The sequence below is a fragment of the Leucoraja erinacea genome, chromosome 14, assembly GCF_028641065.1.
Source record: "Leucoraja erinacea ecotype New England chromosome 14, Leri_hhj_1, whole genome shotgun sequence".
Lineage (NCBI taxonomy): Eukaryota > Metazoa > Chordata > Chondrichthyes > Rajiformes > Rajidae > Leucoraja > Leucoraja erinaceus.
The window spans coordinates 2,883,253-2,903,383 of NC_073390.1; the positions used below are offsets into that span (position 1 = coordinate 2,883,253).

The 20,131-nt window shown below is 44.3% G+C and overlaps 1 protein-coding gene across 3 annotated transcripts in view; it reads left to right on the top strand.

Moving 5' to 3' along the window:
* The window catches only part of mcf2l2 (MCF.2 cell line derived transforming sequence-like 2), a 369,326-nt gene that overhangs the window by 267,317 nt on the left and 81,878 nt on the right, over nucleotides 1–20,131 (top strand). For all 3 annotated transcript variants that reach the window (XM_055645379.1, XM_055645377.1, XM_055645378.1), the window contains exons 20-23: nucleotides 7,279–7,371; nucleotides 12,609–12,734; nucleotides 17,266–17,487; nucleotides 18,710–18,802. In XM_055645379.1, the coding sequence (XP_055501354.1) occupies nucleotides 7,279–7,371; nucleotides 12,609–12,734; nucleotides 17,266–17,487; nucleotides 18,710–18,802 (534 nt within the window). The remainder of the gene's footprint in view (nucleotides 1–7,278; nucleotides 7,372–12,608; nucleotides 12,735–17,265; nucleotides 17,488–18,709; nucleotides 18,803–20,131) is intronic.

The following is a 20,131-nucleotide window of genomic DNA, read 5'->3' on the forward strand; positions in this document are numbered from 1 at the left end:
ATAAACGTGTACATTTAACATGTTTAAAAAACATTTGGTCAGCTTCATGAATGGGAAAGATTTTGAGGTACATAGCCTACTTAGGCCCCCTTCGGTCATGGCTGACCATGGGTGTCTCCAGGGTGCTATTCCCTATATGATGGTCGCCTGTGCATGACATTGTTTAACGTGGGGAGACTGGTGCACCCCATGGTCCTTGACAGATAACCATATAACCATATAACAATTACAGCATCGAAACAGGCCATCTCGGCCCTTCTAGTCCGTGCCGAACACGTATTCTCCCCTAGTCCCATCTACCTGCACTCAGACCATAACCCTCCATTTCTTTCCCGTCCATATAACTATCCAATTTATTTTTAAATGATAAAATCGAACCTGCCTCCACCACTTCCACTGGAAGCTCATTCCACACAGCTACCACTCTCTGAGTAAAGAAGTTCCCCCTCATGTTACCCCTAAACGTCTGTCCCTTAATTCTCAAGTCATATCCTCTTGTTTGAATCTTCCCTACTCTCAGTGGGAAAAGCTTATCCACGTCAACTCTGCCTATCCCTCTCATCATTTTAAAGACCTCTATCAAGTCCCCCCTTAACCTTCTGCGCTCCAAAGAATAAAGACCTAACTTGTTCAACCTTTCTCTGGGTCGGGATCCAGTGGCATGGAGTCCAAGACGACTGGAGACCCTTTTCTGCTGCAGCCTTCATTTGTCTTCCCAGCCATTGTGACGCTCCACTAAGGTCAGCCATTGTCCTTCGCCTGTTCCACCATTGAGGTCTTGGTTGAGCCTAAATATTGAGCTAAATATTGACAAATAGGACTAGCTGAGGAAGACATCTTGGTCAGCATGGATGAGTATAGCAGAAGAGCTTACTTCTGTGCTACATATGTATATGATTCTATTAAACTGTTTATTCAAAGTGCTTCAAAATGTCTGCACAATATTTTGCATTAATGTGTCAAAGGGCCACTTTCGTTATGTGAATATTTTTGAGGTGTTGGATTGAATTTTTTATTGGATTCAAAATGTATCAATATTTTTAGTGCATTAGAATAAGGGACTCTTGAATTTCATAAATATTACTAGAACAGATTTCTAATCACAATGTTCATTTATAGAGTTATAGAGTCATAGAGCTATGCAGCATGGTAACAGGCCCTTCGGCCCACCGTGTCCATGCTGATCATGTTGGCATACTAGGAGGGCCCCACTTACCTGCAATGTCGCGTAGCCCTCTAAATCCTCCCTGTCCACATCTGTCTAAGTGTGAAGAAAGCAAATGGCATGTTGGCCTTTATAACAAGAGGAATTGAATATGGGAGCAAAGAGGTCCTTCTGCAGTTGTACAGAGCCCTAGTGAGACCACACCTGGAGTATTGTGTGCAGTTTTGATCCCCTAATTTGAGGAAGGACATTCTTGCTATTGAGGGAGTGCAGCGTAGGTTTACAAGGTTAATTCCCGGGATGGTGGGACTGTCATATGCTGAGAGAATGGAGCATCTGGGCTCGCACACTCTGGGGTTTAGAAGGATGAGAGGGTATCTCATTGAAACATATAAGATTGTTAAGGGCTTGGACACACTAGAGGCAGGAAACATGTTCCCGATGTTGGGGGAATCCAGAACCAGATCCAGAATCCAGAACCAGGGGCCACAGTTTAAGAATAAGGAGTAAGCCATTTAGAACGGAGATGAGGAAACATTTTTTCTCACAGAGAGTGGTGAGTCTGTGGAATTCTCTGCCTCAGAGGGCGGTGAAGGCAGGTTCTCTGGATGCTTTCAAGAGGGAGCTAGATAGGGCCCTTAAAAATAGTAGAGTCAGGGGATATGGGGAGAAGGCAGGAACGGGGTACTGATTGTGGATGATCAGCCATGATCACATGGAATGGCGATGCTGGCATGAAGGGCCGAATGGCCTGCTTCTGCACCTATTGTCTATTGTCTATAAATGTCTTTTTAACACCGTAATTGTATCCTTTTCTATTGTTTGCACTGGAAGCGCTTTCCAGATATGGTTAGTGAAAAAGTTGCCCCTAAGGTCCCTTGTAAATCTCTCCCCTCTCAATTTACAACTGCCCTCTACTTTTAGAATCTGCTGTTTGTAGAATCCTTTGCCCTATGGAAAAAGACTGTGAATGTTTACTTCATCCTTGCCCCTTATGATCTTGTACACCACAAAATGGTCACTGCTCAGCCTCCTATGCTGCAAACTCAAATGTCCAAGCCCTTCCAACCTCTCCCTATAATACAAGCCTGCAAGTCTGTAAATAGCTCGTTCTAAGTCTTCCCCCCAGTCTAGTTTCAGTCAATAAAATAATGAATCAAGCACTTGCGCAACTAAACTTTATTTTGAAGAACACCACACAAATTCCCCTATACAATACCCTGACCACCAGATCCTTGTATCTGCTTGGCCAAGCCCTTCTAGCCGCATGCAAGCTGAGACACTCCAAAAGGTCACACAGTCCCAAGTGTTCTTCCAGAAGATCGACATCGGACCTCGTGGGAGCTACCTTTTATGGGTCCCAGAACCTTGAGAGGCCAAACCACATAGGGGTAGTCTCTATACAGTCCAATAACAAATATCGATTAACACAGTACATGATAGACAGTTCCTTAACCCAATAATACATTAACTAATCAGATTCAGATTCAGATTCAAATTCAATTTTAATTGTCATTATCAGTGTACAGTACAGAGACAACGAAATGCATTAGACAACGAAATGCATCATAATACAATGCATCTGATGAGGTTTCCAGATGGAAGTTAACAAAGATGAATTATGCAACATGTGCCTATATATTCAAGAAACCCAGACAAAGCTCAACACTTAACCCAATCAACATCTAGCAAAGTAAGGCTTTGCAACATTATTTACAATGTGTATGTCTGATTTGCAATGACCCAATCCGTTTCATGCAATTTACACCTAATTGTAATAATCTGCAGATGTCCCATTCTATCCCTGCAGCTCTTATCTAGGCTCCAGACAAACGGGTATAATTCAGCTACTTGTCTCAGTTCTGCAAAAGGCACATTTAATTTGACCAAAATGGCCTAGCAGCACAGAAGCCTTTTCTCAATTTTAATGTCCTGGCAGCTCCAATTTGGGCAGAATTAACAAGTCCAGGTAATATATTGATGAATCTCTCCTGCACCCTTTCCAACTTAATGAGAGCCTTCCTATAGTTGGGCAACAAGAACTGCGCACAGCACTCTGAGTGTGATCTTACCAACGACTTGTACAGTTGCATCATTGTGACCCAGCTTTTGTACTTAATATCTTTCCCAATGAAGGCGTAATTGTTATATGGTTGTTATATGGTTATATGGAGCCAAGGTCTTCTTCATCATACTGTCCACTGGCCCGTCACTTTCAGGAAACCATGCACCTGTACTCCCTAATCTCTCTACTCTGCAACATTCTCCAGGACACTACCATTTACTGTGAATGTCCTGCCCTGGTTTGACACTGGACCATGCGGTGGGTGAACAAGGGCTCCCTGATTAGCCTTGCGAGTCAGGATTGGGGTCAGAAGCCAGGGCTATGATCAGCCGGGGATGGGTGGCCAGGTGCATCTGCTATATCCAAAACTGGTTATAAATGGGGTCCGTTAAAATTAGTGTTTACTGTATTGTCTTTGCGAAACAGTTAGGAGAGAGGATTGAGAGCATGGTTGAAAAGGGATCTTGGGAGGCAGCATTTTTAAGGTGCCCAGTAAATCAGAGAGGGTTCAGAGTTCAGAGTTCCAGAGGGCAAGTTGTAAATTGAGCACAATGGTGGGAGGAGGAGTTGTGGGATGGTGCGTGGAGACCGGGCAGAGTTGAAACAAAAAAACTTCAACATTAAGCCAAGAGAGATAGAATTAGACAAGGCCAAGGAGGGATTTTGATATTTCGATGTAAACAAATAACTGATGGAGGGACACAACCAGAAAGAGTGTTGCCACTCGCGATGCCCCCTGCTCAGGGAATTTCAACTGACCTCTATTAATTTTTTCCGGACTATAGGAGTGGGCGGACCATCAGTAGCCAGAAAATCAGTGTTCAACCTGTAGTAAATTTAGATATCCTTCCTCGCTCTTCACTGCACTACCAATGTTGGTGTCATCTGCAAACCTACTAACAATGTTAACTACACTGTCACCCAAATCATTAATGTAGATAACAAACATCAAGAGACACAGCACAGACCCCTGTGGCATACCACTGGTCACCGGCCTCTAACCAGAAAAACATCCAAGCCAGTAGGTGACATTTTGGGTCGAGACCCTTCTTCAGACTGAGTGTCGGGAAAAGGGAAACTTGAGATATAGACGGTGATATAGAGAGATACAGATCAAATGAATGATATGCAAAAAGTAATGATAATAAAGGAAACAGCTGAGCTAAGTGAACTCGACTTACTGACAATGAGACTCAGCAAGATGACTTTGAAGCCAGTACGGGTTAAGTGGGGGAGGGGGATGTAGAGAGGGGGGATGCAAGGATTACTTGAAGTTAGAGAAATTAATACTCTACCACCGGGTTGAAAGCTGCGTAAGTGAAATATGAGGTTGCTGTTCCTCCAATTTGCATTTGGCCTCACTCTGACAGTGGAGGAGGCCTAAGACACAAAGGTCAGTGTGGGAATGGGAAGGGGAATTCAATAAAGTGTCTATCCTGAATCAATCCATGTCTGTCCAAATGCGTAGGAAGGAGCTGCAGATGCTCGTTTAAACCAAAGATAGAAACAAAATGCTGGAGAAACTGAGTGGGACAGGCAGCATCTCTGGAGAGACGGAATGGGTGACATTTCGGATCGGTATGAAGAAGGGTCTCATAGAAACATAGAAACATAGAAATTAGGTGCAGGAGTAGGCCATTCGGCCCTTCGAGCCTGCACCGCCATTTAATATGATCATGGCTGATCATCCAACTCAGTATCCCGTACCTGCCTTCTCTCCATACCCCCTGATCCCCTTGGCCACAAGGGCCACATCTAACTCCCTCTTAAATATAGCCAATAAACTGGCCTCAACTACCCTCTGTGGCAGAGAGTTCCAGAGATTCACCACTCTCTGTGTGAAAAAAGTTCTCCTCATCTCGGTTTTAAAGGATTTCCCCCTTATCCTTAAGCTGTGACCCTTGTCCTGGACTTCCCCAACATCGGGAACAATCTTCCTGCATCTAGCCTGTCCAACCCCTTAAGAATTTTGTACAGATATAAGATCCCCTCTCAATCTCCTAAATTCTACAGAGTTTAAACCAAGTCTATCCAGTCTTTCTTCATAAGACAGTCCTGACATCCCAGGAATCAGTCTGGTGAACCTTCTCTGCACTCCCTCTATGGCAATAATGTCCTTCCTCAGATTTGGAGACCAAAACTGCACGCAATACTCCAGGTGTGGTCTCACAAAGACCCTGTACAACTGCAGTAGAACCTCCCTGCTCCTATACTCAAATCCTCTTGCTATGAAAGCCAACATACCATTCGCTTTCTTTACTGCCTGCTGCACCTGCATGCCTACCTTCAATGACTGGTGTACCATGACACCCAGGTCTCGCTGCATCTCCCCCTTTCCCAATCGGCCACCGTTTAGATAATAATCTGCTTTCCCGTTTTTGCCACCAAAATGGATAACCTCACATTTATCCACATTAAACTGCATCTGCCAAACATTTGCCCACTCACCCAGCCTATCCAAGTCACCTTGCAGTCTCCAAGCATCCTCCTCACACCTAACACTGCCCCCCAGCTTAGTGTCATCCGCAAACTTGGAGATATTGCCTTCAATTCCCTCATCCAGATCATTAATATATATTATACGTCTCGACCTATTCCTTCTCTCCAGAGATGCTGCCTGTCCTGCTCAGTTACTCCAAAATGTTGTGTTCTATCCAAATGCTGGCAGATCCCAGCCTGTACATCCCTGGTTTGTCTTTGCTGCCCTTCTTAAATAACAGTACAACATTAGCCACCCTGCATTCTTCCAGAATATCCCAATGGCCTCAAGTTGATGCAACTATCTCCGCATGGGCTTCCACAATTTCCTCCCTAGCTTCCCTCATGGTCCAAAAGACATTGGTTATACCTGATTCCTTTTACCAATGCAATGTCTCCTTAAACCTGACTAGCTGACCACCTGTCCTGTTCATTCTCAGTTCAAACGCCATGGTGGCGGTAGCCTTTATTGTAATTCCCTCTTCACTTCTCTTTCAACTGTTTCTTATTCTGAGGTAGACACAAAAAACTGGAGTAACTCAGTGGGTGAGGCAACATCTATGGAGAGAAGGAATTTGGGGACATTTCGGGTCGAGACCCTTCTTCAGACTGATGTCAGGGGAGGGACAAAGATAGAATGGAGGCAGAGACAGTAAGATTGGTGGGAGAACTGGGAAAGGGGGAGGGGATGGAGAGAGAAAGCAAGGACTATTGAAAGTTAGAGAAGTCAATGTTCATACTGTTGGGGTGTAAACTACCCTTTTAGAGAAGTCAATGTTCATACCACAGCTCCATTTATTCTGACCACAGCACCATTTAGATTCATTTGTATTTGTCATTTCCATTTATGAGAACTGGGCCAGTTTTAAATAGAACAGGAGATGCTTAGTGTGACAAATCCTCAAGCCTTAAAGGCCTGTCCCACTTGGCTGTCATTGGCGCGCCATTTATGCGACCTGCTAGCGTGTGGATAGCGCATGGGTAGCGCGGGGATGGGCGCATGGAGTCGTGTGGAGGAGTGTGGACTTTGTCCTGCACAAAATCTTCGCGCACCAACGGCCTGTCGCGTAACTGACGGCCAAAGTGGGGCAGGCCCACGACCCTGGCGTGACGCAAGGTCTCACCTCCAACAGCAGCAGAAGCAGGCAAACGATCGCCGAGCTCGGCCTGCAGCTCACGGCCGTTGCAGATCCGGATCCGCCCCCACTCCTACTCCCAGAGCGGGGTCAAGACAATTGGAGATAGACACAAAATGCAGGAGTAACTCAGCGGGACCGGCATCATCTCTGGAGAGAAGGAATGGATGACGTTTCGGGTCAATACCCTTCTTCTGAGTGAAGAAGAGTCTCAACCCGAAACGTCACCCATTCCTTCTGTCCAGAGATGTTGCCGGTCCCGCTGAGTTACTCCTGCAATTTGTATCCAGCTTCAAATGACGTCACGCGCTCCAGACGGCTGTACGGACGCATGATGATGCGAGCGACCATCGTACATCAGTCACTACCGGCCTGTTGAGTAAATGGCGGCCAAGTGGGACAGGCCCTTTAATTATATTGTATTTTGTTTCCAGGAATGCCAGCAAAAACTGGATCATAAACTTTCACTGGATGCCTACCTTTTGAAACCTGTTCAGAGGATTACAAAGTATCAGCTACTATTAAAGGTAATCAGCATTGTTGCCGGGTAGGGTTAATTAACAAGGATCACACGGTTGCTTGCTGTTTTTCTTATTTCAGCGGCTAGTGTCTTTGATGTAACTTCAAATACACACACATTTCACATTGATGAAACAACAAAGAAAATGATTGTAAAAAAATTGTAAAAGTAGATTTAGTTTTTCCTTTATTGTAGATTAGAGGAATATTTATGATGCTCACAAAACTGCTCCCACTCCAAATGCCTTGTCGCAGATTTTTCACCACAACTTCCTCTTTAGTCTAATGTACTCATCTAATTTCCATTGAAGGCATCTAAGCTATTTGCCTCGATCACATCCTCAATCACAAATACAAATGCCTCAAACCACTGCTTTAATAAAAAAGGATCTTCCTAATTTTCCATTAGGTTTATTTTCCATTAGGTTTAACTCTCTGGCATTTAACTTCTTTTTTTGCAATGGAAAAGTTGTAATAACACTTCCCAAATATCCCGATGCCTGAGTTACCTACTCCTGCTAGATGAAATAAAGTTTATGCTGGGGCAATCAGGTAAAGTTCCCAGGTACTGTTAAACCATTTGGCCACACCTGTCCCTATGCTTTTTCTATCATGAGATGTAGATGAAAGTCCAATGTCCAAACAAAATATGAATAAAATGACTATTATCAAATATGTATTATAAAATGTGCATAAAATAGACATTGGTCAACACTATTAGAGGGTAATATACTGTCATAGATTGAGAATTGGTTATTGAACAGACGGCAAAAGGTGGGAATAAATGGATTTTTCTCAGGTTGGCAGGTATCCCAGCGAAAGGCACGGGCTCAACAATTCACAATCTATATTTACTGGGGAGGCACGGAGGTGCAGTGATAGAGCTGCTGCCTTACAGTGCCAGAGACCCGGGTTCGATCCTGACTATGGGTGCTTGTCTGTACGTAGTTTGCATGTTCTCCCCGTGACCGCGTGCGTTTTCTCCGAGATCTTCGGTTCCCTCCCACACTCCAAACCTGTTCAGGTTTGTAGGTTGATTGATTTGGTATCAATTTAAATTGTCCCTAGTGTGTGTAGGATAAGCGTTAATGTATGTGGATCACTGGTTGGAGTGGACTCGGGTCTGTTTCCCCGCTGTATCTCTAAACTAAATCTAAACTAAATTAGATATCAGTGATTGACCAAGTGGATCAAAGATTGTATTTCAAAGTGTACATTTCAAAGCTGATGATCTTCGGGCTTGTGAAAAGCAAGGAGTATATAACGAGGCTTCAAAGGGACATTGCCAAGCCAGGTGAGTGCACAGGAGCATGGCAGGTGCTAAATAATTTAGGGAAAATGAAGTCATTCACTGCAATGCAATTTTAAAGGGTGAGGATTTAGATGGTGTTGATATTCAAAGTGACAGGACTCTTGTATACAAGCCACTGAAAGCAAATGTGCAAGTGTATCATGTGTTTAGAAGAGGAATGCAATGTTTTCCTTTATACATTTTGAGAACAGGAGGAACTATGTCTCAATGTATAAACACAGGGCCTTGGTGAAAGAGTACCTGGAATATTGTCTCAAGGAAGGAACTGCAGATGCTGGTTTACACTGAAGATGGAAACAAAAAGCTGGAGTAACTCAACGGGACAGGCAGCATCTCTGGAGAGAAGGAATGGGTGACGTTTCGGGTGGAGACCCTTCTTCAGACTGGATAACGTTTTAAGTCGAGACACTTATTCAGACGGGTCTAAAGAATGGTCTCGACCCAAAACATCACCCAATCCTTCTCTCCATAGAAACATAGAAACATAGAAAATAGGTGCAGGAGTAGGCCATTCGGCCCTTCGAGCCTGCACCGCCATTCAATATGATCATGGCTGATCATCCAACTCAGTATCCTGTACCTGCCTTCTCTCCATACCCCCTGATCCCTTTAGCCACAAGTCAAGTCAAGTCAAGTCAAGTCAAGTCAAGTTAAGTCAAGTCAAGGTCTGAAGAAGGGTTTCGGCCCGAAACGTTGCCTATTTCCTTCGCTCCATAGATGCTGCTGCATTCGCTGAGTTTCTCCAGCTTTTTTGTGTAACCTTCAAGTCAAGTCAAGTTTATTTGTCACATACACATACGAGATGTGCAGTGAAATGAAAGTGGCAATGCTCACGGACTTTTGTGCAAAAAACAAACAACAAAACAACCAAACAAATTATAAACACAATTATAACACACATATTATTTTACATAATAAGGGCCACATCTAATACACAAGGGCCACATCTAACTCCCTCTTAAATATAGCAAATGAACTGGCCTCAACCTTCTGTGGCAGAGAGTTCCACAGATTCACCACTCTCCGTGTGAAAAATGTTTTTCTCATCTCAGTACTAAAGGATTTCCCCCTTATCCTTAAACTGTGACCCCTTGTCCTGAACTTCCCCAACATCGGGAACAATCTTCCTGCATCTAGCCTGTCCAACCTCTTAAGAATTTTGTAAGTTGCTATAAGATCCCCCCTCAATCTTCTAAATTCTAGCGAGTACAAGCCGAGTTTATCCAATCTTTCTTCATATGAAAGTCCTGACATCCCAGGAATCAGCCTGGTGAACCTTCTCTGTACTCCCTCTAATGCAAGAATGTCTTTCCTGAGATTTGGAGACCAAAACTGTACGCAATACTCCAGGTGTGGTCTCACACCTGGAGTATTGCGTCTCCAGAGATGCTGCCTGCGGTATTGTCTACAATTTTGATCACCTTTCCTAAAAGAAAAGATATATTTGCCATTGAGGGTGCAGCAAATATTAATTAAACTGGTTCCAGGGGGTAGCAGGTTTGACATATGAAGACAGATTGAGTACATTAAGTTTGCATATTCTGGAGTCTAGAGAAATGATGGGAGATCTAATTGAAACATACAATATTCCGACACGGCACGACAGACTAATTGCAAGGAGGATGCTTCCTCTGGCTGAGGAGTCCAGAACTAGGTTTTATTGTTCCAGAATCAGGGATAGGTCACTGGGATAGAGATAGAATATAGAACACCAAACAGTATAGCACAGGAACGGCCCTTTGTCAGCACCAAACATCTTGCAGAGTTAAACTGATTTCACCATGATCCACACCCCTCTATTCTTTGCACTTCCATGGGCCTATCTAAAGGCCTCTTAAATGCCACAATCGTATCTGCCACCACCGCCACCTCTGGCAGTGTGTTCCAAATCCCCACCAATCTCTGTGTTAAACTTGCTCCGCACATCTCATGGAGTCATAGAGTGATACAGTCATCCTCCTGTGCTCCAAGGAATAGAGACCCAGCCTACTCAACCACTCCCTATAGCTTATATAGGGAAGATTACAGCTATAATCTTCTCTGAACCCTTTCAAGCTTGACAATATCTTTCCTATAACATGGAGCCCAGAACTGAAAACAATATTCTAAATGCGGTCTCACCAATGTCTTATACAACTGCAACATGACCTCCCAACTTCTATACTCAATACTCTGACTGATGAAGGCCAAAGTGCCAAAAGCCTTTTTGACCACCTTATCCACCTGTGACTCGATTTTCAAGGAACCATGCACCTGTACTCCTAGATCTCGCTGCTCTACAACACTACCCAGAGGCCTACCATTTACTGTGTAGGTCCTGCCCTTCTTAGACGTTCCAAAATACAACACTTCACACTTCTCTGTATTAAATTCCATCAACCATTCCTCCGCCCACCTGGCCAATCGATCCAGATCCTGTTGCAATCGTTCACAACCATCTTCACTACCTGCAAAACCACTCACTTTTGTATCATCAGCAAACTTGCCAATCTTGCCCTGTGTGTTCTCATCCAAATCATCGATGTAGATGACAAACAGTAACGGGCCCAGCACTGAACCCTGAGGCACCCCACTAGCTACGGTGTACCGTACCCATCACCGAACCCGGAGGCATACCACTAGTATCATTAAACTTCTGATTGTCTACCTTATCTATGCATCTCATGATTTTACACACTATTATTAAGTCTCTCCTTAAACTCCAATGTTCCGGGGAGAACAATCCAAGTTTATCTAACCCCCTAACTGTAGCTGAAACTCTCTAATCCATGCAGCATTCCGGTAAACATCCCCCGCACCTCTTCAAAGCCTCCACATCCTGTAATGGGACGACCAGAACTGCAGACAATACTCCAGATATGGCCGAACCAAAATCTTATAGAGCTGCATCATGACTTCCTCAATTCACCTAGCAATGGAGGCAAACATACCATAAGCCTTCTTTACCACCCTAGAGGAACAGCATGAGTCATTCTACAGTCCTCTGTGACCTCGTCTGTGGCTACTGACGAAACAAAGACCCTCGTCAATGCCTCCGCAATCTCCTCTCTTGCCCCCCTCAATAACCTGAGATAGATCCCATCAGACTCTAGGGACATCCACCTTAATGCTCGTCAAGAGCCTCAGCACCATCTCCTCCTTGATCTGATCTCGCTTTGCTCCAAGTCCTTCTCCTCAGTGAATACAGATGCAAAGTGCTCGTTTAGCACCTCACCTACATCCTCTGACTCCGTATAGATACCCACCTTTTTCCTTGATACCCTCCTTTATCCTCGAATAACGAGGAAAGAAAGCCTCTCCCACCCTCCTTCCCCAACTCTGCAATTGTATCCTTTAAGAAACTTTCCAGTGCCTTTGTGAAAATTGATGGTGAAAGGTGCAACTACCAAATGGTGGAAATGTTATTCTTGGTAAGGAGAAAATTACTCTTGTAGATTAATGGATTTGAAGATATTGCAAGAAAATGCCACTGAAATAGAAGATCAGGGCGGCACTGTGGCGCAGCAGTAGAGTTGCTGCCTTACAGCGCCAGAGACCCAGCTTTGATCCTGACTACCAGTGCTGTCTGTACGGAATTTGTACGTTCTCCCTGTGACCTGAGTGGGCTTTGTCCGAGATCTTCGGTTTCAGCCCAGACTCCAAAGATGTAGGTTAATTGGCTCGGTGTACATGCGAAATTGTCCCTGGTGTATGTAGGGTAGTAGTAATGTGCGGGAATTGCTGGTCGGTGCGGACTCGGTGGGCCGAAGGGGCCTTTTTCAGTGCTGTATCTCTAAACCATCAGCCATGATCCTGAAGTATGGTGGAACAAGCTCCATGCCAAATGGCCTGCATCAGCTCCGTGTCTTATGCTCATATATTCTTATTTCACATGTATCTCATTGTGCACTCAGTAATGACTGTCCATTAAGACTAAGTGATTGATTCTACCAGGAAATGCTGAAGTGCAGTAAGAATTCAGAAGGCACAGCTGAACTGGAGGAAGCACTGGAGACCATGATTAGTATCATTAAATCAGTGAATGACTCCATGCATCAGATTGCCATTACAGGATTTGAGGTAAGCGTAAATGATGTAGTCTATTTTAGTTTTGAACATTGAGTGCAATCCTAAGCATTGCCCTATTTGGTTTTCTCGATTGATCACTGATATTTTTACTTCACATAACAACTAATGATTTATATTTGATATGTTTAATGTGTAATGTTTTATTTGGTTTAATGTTTCATGTTTTATGTGTCATTCCTAACTGTCACTGTGTGTTATGTTGTCACTGCGGGTGGAGCACCAAGGCAAATTCCTTGTAGGTGAATACTGGCCAATAAACATTAATTCATTCATAAAATGCCATCTATAAAACTTCATAATATTTGTTAGTATTTGTTGCCTGTTTCTAGTTGTTGCCTGCAACTGTTAGAACCATCTGATAATTCATATCGGTGAGTGCTGAGCCTCCAACTGATATTTGCTTATTAGGTTATTTGCATTACATAATAATTCAAATTATTGGAGAATTCAGATATTTATCACAACATAGCAGAAGCATAGAATGGTTGCAGGGTTGAGGAAGTATTCGGCCCTCTGAGTCCCAAATAGTTCTATGCTATTGCAAACCAGCTGGTGCCAATCTTCCGGAACGCTTTTAGAAATTATGCAGTTTCTTTTTGACAATTGGTGGCTAAAGGTGCAACCGCCAAATGGTGGAAAAACTAGATTTCAGCATGATCAAAAGACAAGAATTCGAGCATTTCTGAAGGTTGTCAAGTCAGACTAGGTTACAGACGGGAGTGATGATATGGATGAATTTATTAAAAAAAAACAGAATGAAACATTGAAATGAAGGTATTACTTAGTTGGTTACACAAAAAAGCTGGAGAAACTCAGCGGGTGCAGCAGCATCTATGGAGCGAAGGAAATAGGTAACGTTTCGGGCCGAAACCCTTCTTCAGACTGACCGGGGGCGGGGGTGGGTGGGGACAAGAAAGGTAAAAGGAGGAGGAGCCCGAAGGTTGGGGGATGGGAGGAGACAGCAGGGGGACTGAGGAAGGGGAGGAGACAGCAAAGACTAACAAAATTGGGAGAATTCGATGTTCATGCCCCCGGGGTGCAGACTCCCCAAACGGAATATGAGGTGCTGTTCCTCCAATTTCCGGTGCTGCTCGCTGTGGCCATGGAGGAGACCCAGGACAGAGAGGTCGGAGACGGAGTGGGAGGGGGAGTTGAAGTGCTGAGCCACCGGGAGGTCAGCTTGGTTATTGCGGACCGAGCGGAGGTGTTCGGCGAAACGATCGCCCAACCTCCGCTTGGTCTCACCGATATAGATCTGCTGACATCTAGAGCAGCGGACGCAATAGATGAGGTTGGAAGAGATGCAGGTAAACCTCTGTCGCACCTGGAACGATTGCTTGGGTCCTTGAACGGAGTCGAGGGGGGAGGTAAAGGGACAAGTGTTGCATCTCTTGCGGTTGCAAGGGAAAGTGCCCGGGGAGGGGGTGGACCGAGCGGGAAGGGAAGAATTGACAAGGGAGTTATGGAGGGAGCGGTCTTTGCGGAAGGCAGATATGGGGGGAGATGGGAAGATGTGGCGAGTGGTGGGGTCACGTTGGAGGTGGCGAAACTGACGGAGGATTACTTTTTGTATGTGACGGCTGGTGGGGTGAAAGGTGAGGACTAGGGGGACTCGGCCCTTGTTGCGAGTGCGGGGATGGGGAGAGAGAGCAGTGTTGCGGGGTATGGAAGAGACCCTGGTGCGAGCCTCATTTATGGTGGAGGAGGGGAACCCCCGTTCCCTGAATAATGAGGACATTTCAGATGTCCTGGTGTGGAACGCCTCATCCGTGGAGCAGATGCGGCGTAGACGGAGGAATTGGGAGTAGGGGATGGAGTCCTTACAGGAAGCAGGGTGGGAAGAAGTGTAGTCCAGATAGCCATGGGAGTCAGTGGGTTTACAGTGTATGTCGGTCAGAAGTCTATCACCTGCAATGGAGATAGTGAGGTCAAGGAATGGTAGGGAAGTGTCGGAAATGGTCCAGGTGTATTTGAGTGCCGGATGGAAGTTAGTGGTGAAGTGGATGAAGTCAGTCAGTTGTGTGCGGGTGCAGGAGGTGGCACCAAAGCAGTCGTCGATGTAGCGGAGGTAGAGGTCGGGGATGGGGCCCTAGTATGTATTGAACAAGGATTGCTCGACGTAACCTACAAATAGGCAGGCATAGCTGGGGCCCATGCGTGTGCCCATAGTTACGCCTTGTATTTACTCCTCCGTATTACTTAGTTGTGTAGTTAAGCACAGGAATGATAGATGCAAAGGACATGACAGGACTTGGGTTGTGGGCAACATTGTTTCAGATGACACTGTACCTATGAACAATGGAATGAGGAAGGTTGGCTAGGAATTACCAGCTTTAGTGGTTTGATTGCATGCCTTGAGGGTAGAGTCCAGCCAAACAATGTTGTGGAACCGATCGGCTTAGTGATGGTGTAGGTATGTGGTGCAAACTTCCTCTAAGAGTCATGTATGAATATACTTATTCAAACAAATGCTCATTCAAACCGACCTTAATTAATCTTGCTCTTGGACATTGTGTATGTTTAGGTGGATATTAAAATCCTTAGGTACCTTCCAAATGTTAAATGGATGTCACATGCAGTGACAAATTTGTCAGCTTAATAATAAATCAGTTGTGTTGGTTCCTGTAATACCAAAATAACACTTTTCCAAAGAGAGAATCCGGGAATTAAAGTCCGGTGAACTAATGTCAGTGGTGGGGAAGTTATTGGAGAGGATTCTTCAGGAAAGGATTTACTAAAGTTTGGAAGGGAATGGGTTAATTAGGGACAGTCAGCATGGCTTTGTACATGGCAGGTCGCGTCTTACTAAATTGATCGAGTTTTTTGAGGAGGTGATGAAGGTGATCAATATGGGTAAGTTGGTGGATGCTGTCGACATGGATTTTAGTAAAGCATTTGATAAAGGCCCCATGGTAAACTGATCTAGAAGATTAAGAGGCACTGGATTAACAGTGAGTTGGTTAAGTGAGTTGGTTATATGGATTCAGAACTGGTTTACTGATAGGTGACAGAGGATTGTGGTGGAAGGATAGTATTCAGGTAGGAGTCTGTAACGAGTGAGTTCTGCAGGTATCTGTGTTCGGATCTGTTTTATGTGACATATGTGTTATGACTTGGACATAAATGTGGATGGGTTGGCTAGTAAGATTGCAGATGACACCAAGATTGCTGGGGTCTTAGACTGTGAGGAAGACCGTCAAACTATACAGCTCGATATAGGTCAACTACAGACAAATGGCAGATGGAGTTTAATCTGAGCCAATATAAGGTGCTGCAATTTGGGAGGTCCAATGTAAGGGGAAAATATACAGTTAATAACATGACCCTTAATGATATTGATATACAGAGGATTTTGGGATCCAATTCCATAACTCCCTGAAAGTGGCAACACAAGTAGACAGAGTGGTAAAGAAGGCAACTAGTACGCTTACTTTCAAGGGCAGGGCATTGAGTATGAGTCAGGAAGTCATGACTCAATTTTATACTACTTGGGTTAGGCTGCATTTGGAGCATTGTGTGCAGTTCTGATCGCCCCATTACAGGAAGGATGTTGTGGCTTTGGACAGGGTGCAGAGGAGGTTTACCAGAATGATGCCTGGATTAGTGGGTTTCAGTTATATGGAGAGGTTGGACAGACTTAGATTGTTTTCTCCGGAACGCCAGAGGTTGAGGGGAGACCTGATAGAAGTATATAAACTTATGGGAGGCGGACAGTCAGAAGCTTTTTTGTCGGGCGGAAATGTGAAAGACATTTAGTCTTTGCTCAGTTTTATGGTGAGAGGGCAAAGTGTAAAGGAGATGAGTGGGACATGTTTCTTTACACAGACAGTGGTGGGAGCCTGGAATGCACTGCCATGGGTAGTGGTGGAGGCGGATATGACAGTGGCATTTAAGAGACTTTTGGATAGGCGTATGGGTTTACAAGAAATGGAGAGATGTGGATTATATGCAGTAGGTGGGAGCTGGTCTGGGCATCATGTACGGCACAGACATTGTGGGCCGAAGGGCCTGTCCTGAAGCTGTACTGTTCCATGTTCTATATACAACAATACTGCCATGCTCTGCCATTTCCCTCATTTGCTTGAGATGTATTGATACAAAATAGATTGGAACATTTATTATGCTGAACTCCATAATCACGGTGCTGGCTTGAAGGGCTGAATGGCCTACTCCTGCACCTATTGTCTATTGTCTATTGCCTATTGTCACTTCCATGTTCTCTCTCCCCCTCTGCCGTCCAAATAACACAAATGTTATTCTTATTTTAATGGCATACTGAAGTTTTTCCCCACAATGTTAATCCTTTGCTAATTTATAATTATTTTAATACATCGTTGTTTACTTAAAAATGCATGAACAATTGCAAGGATTCTTTCTATTCTGCCTTCCTGTCAGAAGTTGGTGCTTGGCAATATCATGGAAAACTACCACAGTTTTGATTTTGATTTTATATAAAGTTGTCATGTAATGTCCTGTGGTGTATTGATCTTATTTCTGCTTTGGATATATGTTATTTTTACAGGGAAATTTAAATGATCTTGGGAAGCTGTTGATGCAAGGATCGTTTAATGTGTGGACAGACCACAAGAAGGTTCACAGCAAGGTCAAGGATTTGGCACGGTTCAAACCTATGCAAAGACATTTATTCCTGTACACAAAATTGCTGCTGTTCTGCAAGAAAAGAGAGGAAAATGCAGATGGCCATGAGAAGTCTCCCTCGTACAGCTTTAAACATTCGTTGAAGGTAGACAATAGTATTAGAGTCCGGGCAAAATGAATGCTACATTCATCCTTCTGCTGTCAGCTCATTATATAAAGCTCTATGACTTCTTGTGACAAATAAAATTGACTTTGACTTTGAGCACAAGCATCTAACTGTTTGTGCTCCTGTCACTTCCTTTCACATGGTCTATTAGACAGTTGCAAGTTTCCAATCAGAGAATAAGGACATTTCAAGCATTGAAGTCTCTTCTCATGATACCCTTCCTGACAGAGAGCATTAAAGTTCATATGTGATAGGGGCAGAATTAGGCCATTCAGCCCATCAAGTCCACTTCACCATTCAATCATGGCTGATCTATCTCTCCTTCCGAGCAACATTCTCCTGCCTTCTCCCCATAACCTCTGACACACATACTAATCAATAATGTTGCTATCTCTGCCCTAACAATATCCATTGATGGCCTCCACAGCCTACTGTGGCAATGAATTCCACAGATTAACCACCCTATGACTAAAGATGCCAAGGTGGGGATTCTGGAAGATTAAATCACAGGGTTAGTGCTTTATATATCAAGCTCTTGTTTAATGCCCCTGTCTTCTGCCTACATCACTGCCCCCGCGCGGCTTGGAATGGCCGCGGGACTCTGCGAGCGCACGCCGGGGTCTCTAACACCAAGACCCGGTGTGTGACTTCGCACCACCCGGCATGGCTTTAATGGCTGCGGGACAATCGCCATCGCCAGCCGGGGGCTTTGACTTTGACATAAAAATACAATTGGGGGGGGGGGGGTGTGCAGTGGAGAGAACTGTTTTTTTGGCCTTCCATCACAGCAATGTGATGGATGTTTATGTAAAAATGTAAATTATGTTGTGTCTGGTGTCTATTTGTGTGTAATGTATGGCTGCAGAAACGGCATTTCGTTTGGACCTCCAGGGGTCCAAATGACAATTAAATAGACTATTGACTATTGACAAAGTACAATTGATGTTGGACTGAAATAATATTTACAGAACGTTTTATGTCTTCCAAATATTACAATTTTTTTTAAAAAATGATCATAATGCAGACATGACTTTGGCAAGCTTGGTCAAACATGAGCAAATTGGACTAGAATAGATGGGCACATGGTGGGCAGAGTCGGCAGGTCCTAAAAGGCCTGTCTCCATGCTCTCCGTCTCAATGACTCAATAACTACATGACTTGATTAACCCTGCAGCTAATACTCAACATGCTGTGCTTTCAGATGAGTGCTGTTGGGATCACAGAAAATGTAAAGGGTGACATTAAAAAATTTGAGATCTGGTACAATGGCAGAGAAGAAGTTTACATTATTCAGGTAATAATGAACAATATTGAAATGTGTTTTTTTTCTTTGAAGTTGTATTGCTCAGATATAGGAAATAGCTTCCATGCTAATTTCAACAGCAAAAGAGAATGTATGATTGGGATTGAGATGTATTGAACACTGTGCTGTACTTTACTGTTCAAATTCTAGATATTTTCCAAAGTAATTTCCAAGTACTTGCTATTTGTCTCTCTGCTTAAACCTGAGTATGCAGGCAATGGACATGGGGTCTCGAGGGGGCTCATGTCTATTTCCAGGGATCTGAAGTACTGGCCCTCAGGCTTGAGTGTGATCAGACGGCATGCATGGTTGAGAGACGGGAGGGGCACTAATTTACCTGTGTTTGGAGGAACAGTCCAACTCTAACGAGCCCACACCAGGAGACAATTATTTCAAAAATCACAGTTCATTTTTCTGACCCTGGAATCTTTTGCTGCAATTTACCATTCATGTGATAGGAGCAGAATTTATGCCATTCGGCCCATCATGTCTACACCGCCATTCAATCGTGGCTCATCGATCTCTCCTCCTCAACCGCATTCTCCTTCCTTCTCCCCATAACCCCTGACACCTTTACTACTCAAGAATCTATCTATCTCTGCCTTAAAAATACCCATTGACTTGGCCTCCGCAGTCTTCTGTGACAAAGAATTCCACAGATACACCACCCTCTGACTAAAAAAATTCCTCCTCACCTCCTTCCTAAAAGAATGTCCTTTTATTGTGAGGCTGTGATCTCTGGTCCTAGATTCTCCCACGAGTGGCAACATCCTCTCCACATCCACTCTATCCAAGCTAGGCAGAAAGGTTACAACAGGACAGAAAGGTCGGATTCGGAATGGGAGGGGGAGTTGAAGTGCTGAGCCACCGGGAGATCGGGTTGGTTAATGCGAACTGAGCAGAGGTGTTGGGCGAAGCAATCGCCAAGCCTATGCTTGGTCCCACCGATGTCGATCAGCTGACACCTAGAGCAGCGGATGCAATAGAGGAGGTTGGAGGAGGTGCAGGTGAACCTCTGCATCACCTGGGAAAGACTTGGGTCCTTGGATTTAATTATCACTATCCCACAGCCAACAATGGCGTATTGTGTGCCCCACAGTTCCTTCATAATCTTTTTTTTTTTTTTTTGCATGAATGAATCTTCCATTCATTTCTGAAATAGGGTCTTAACCTATTCCTTGTCTCCAGAGATGCTGTCGGACCCACTTTGTGCTCAACACTAGTGTCCACTATCTCAGGTTTGTCAGGTTAACCTTGAGAGGTGCACAGTAAGGCAGAGGGAAGAGGGATATTGGTCATCTTGGCCTTGATAAAGCATAA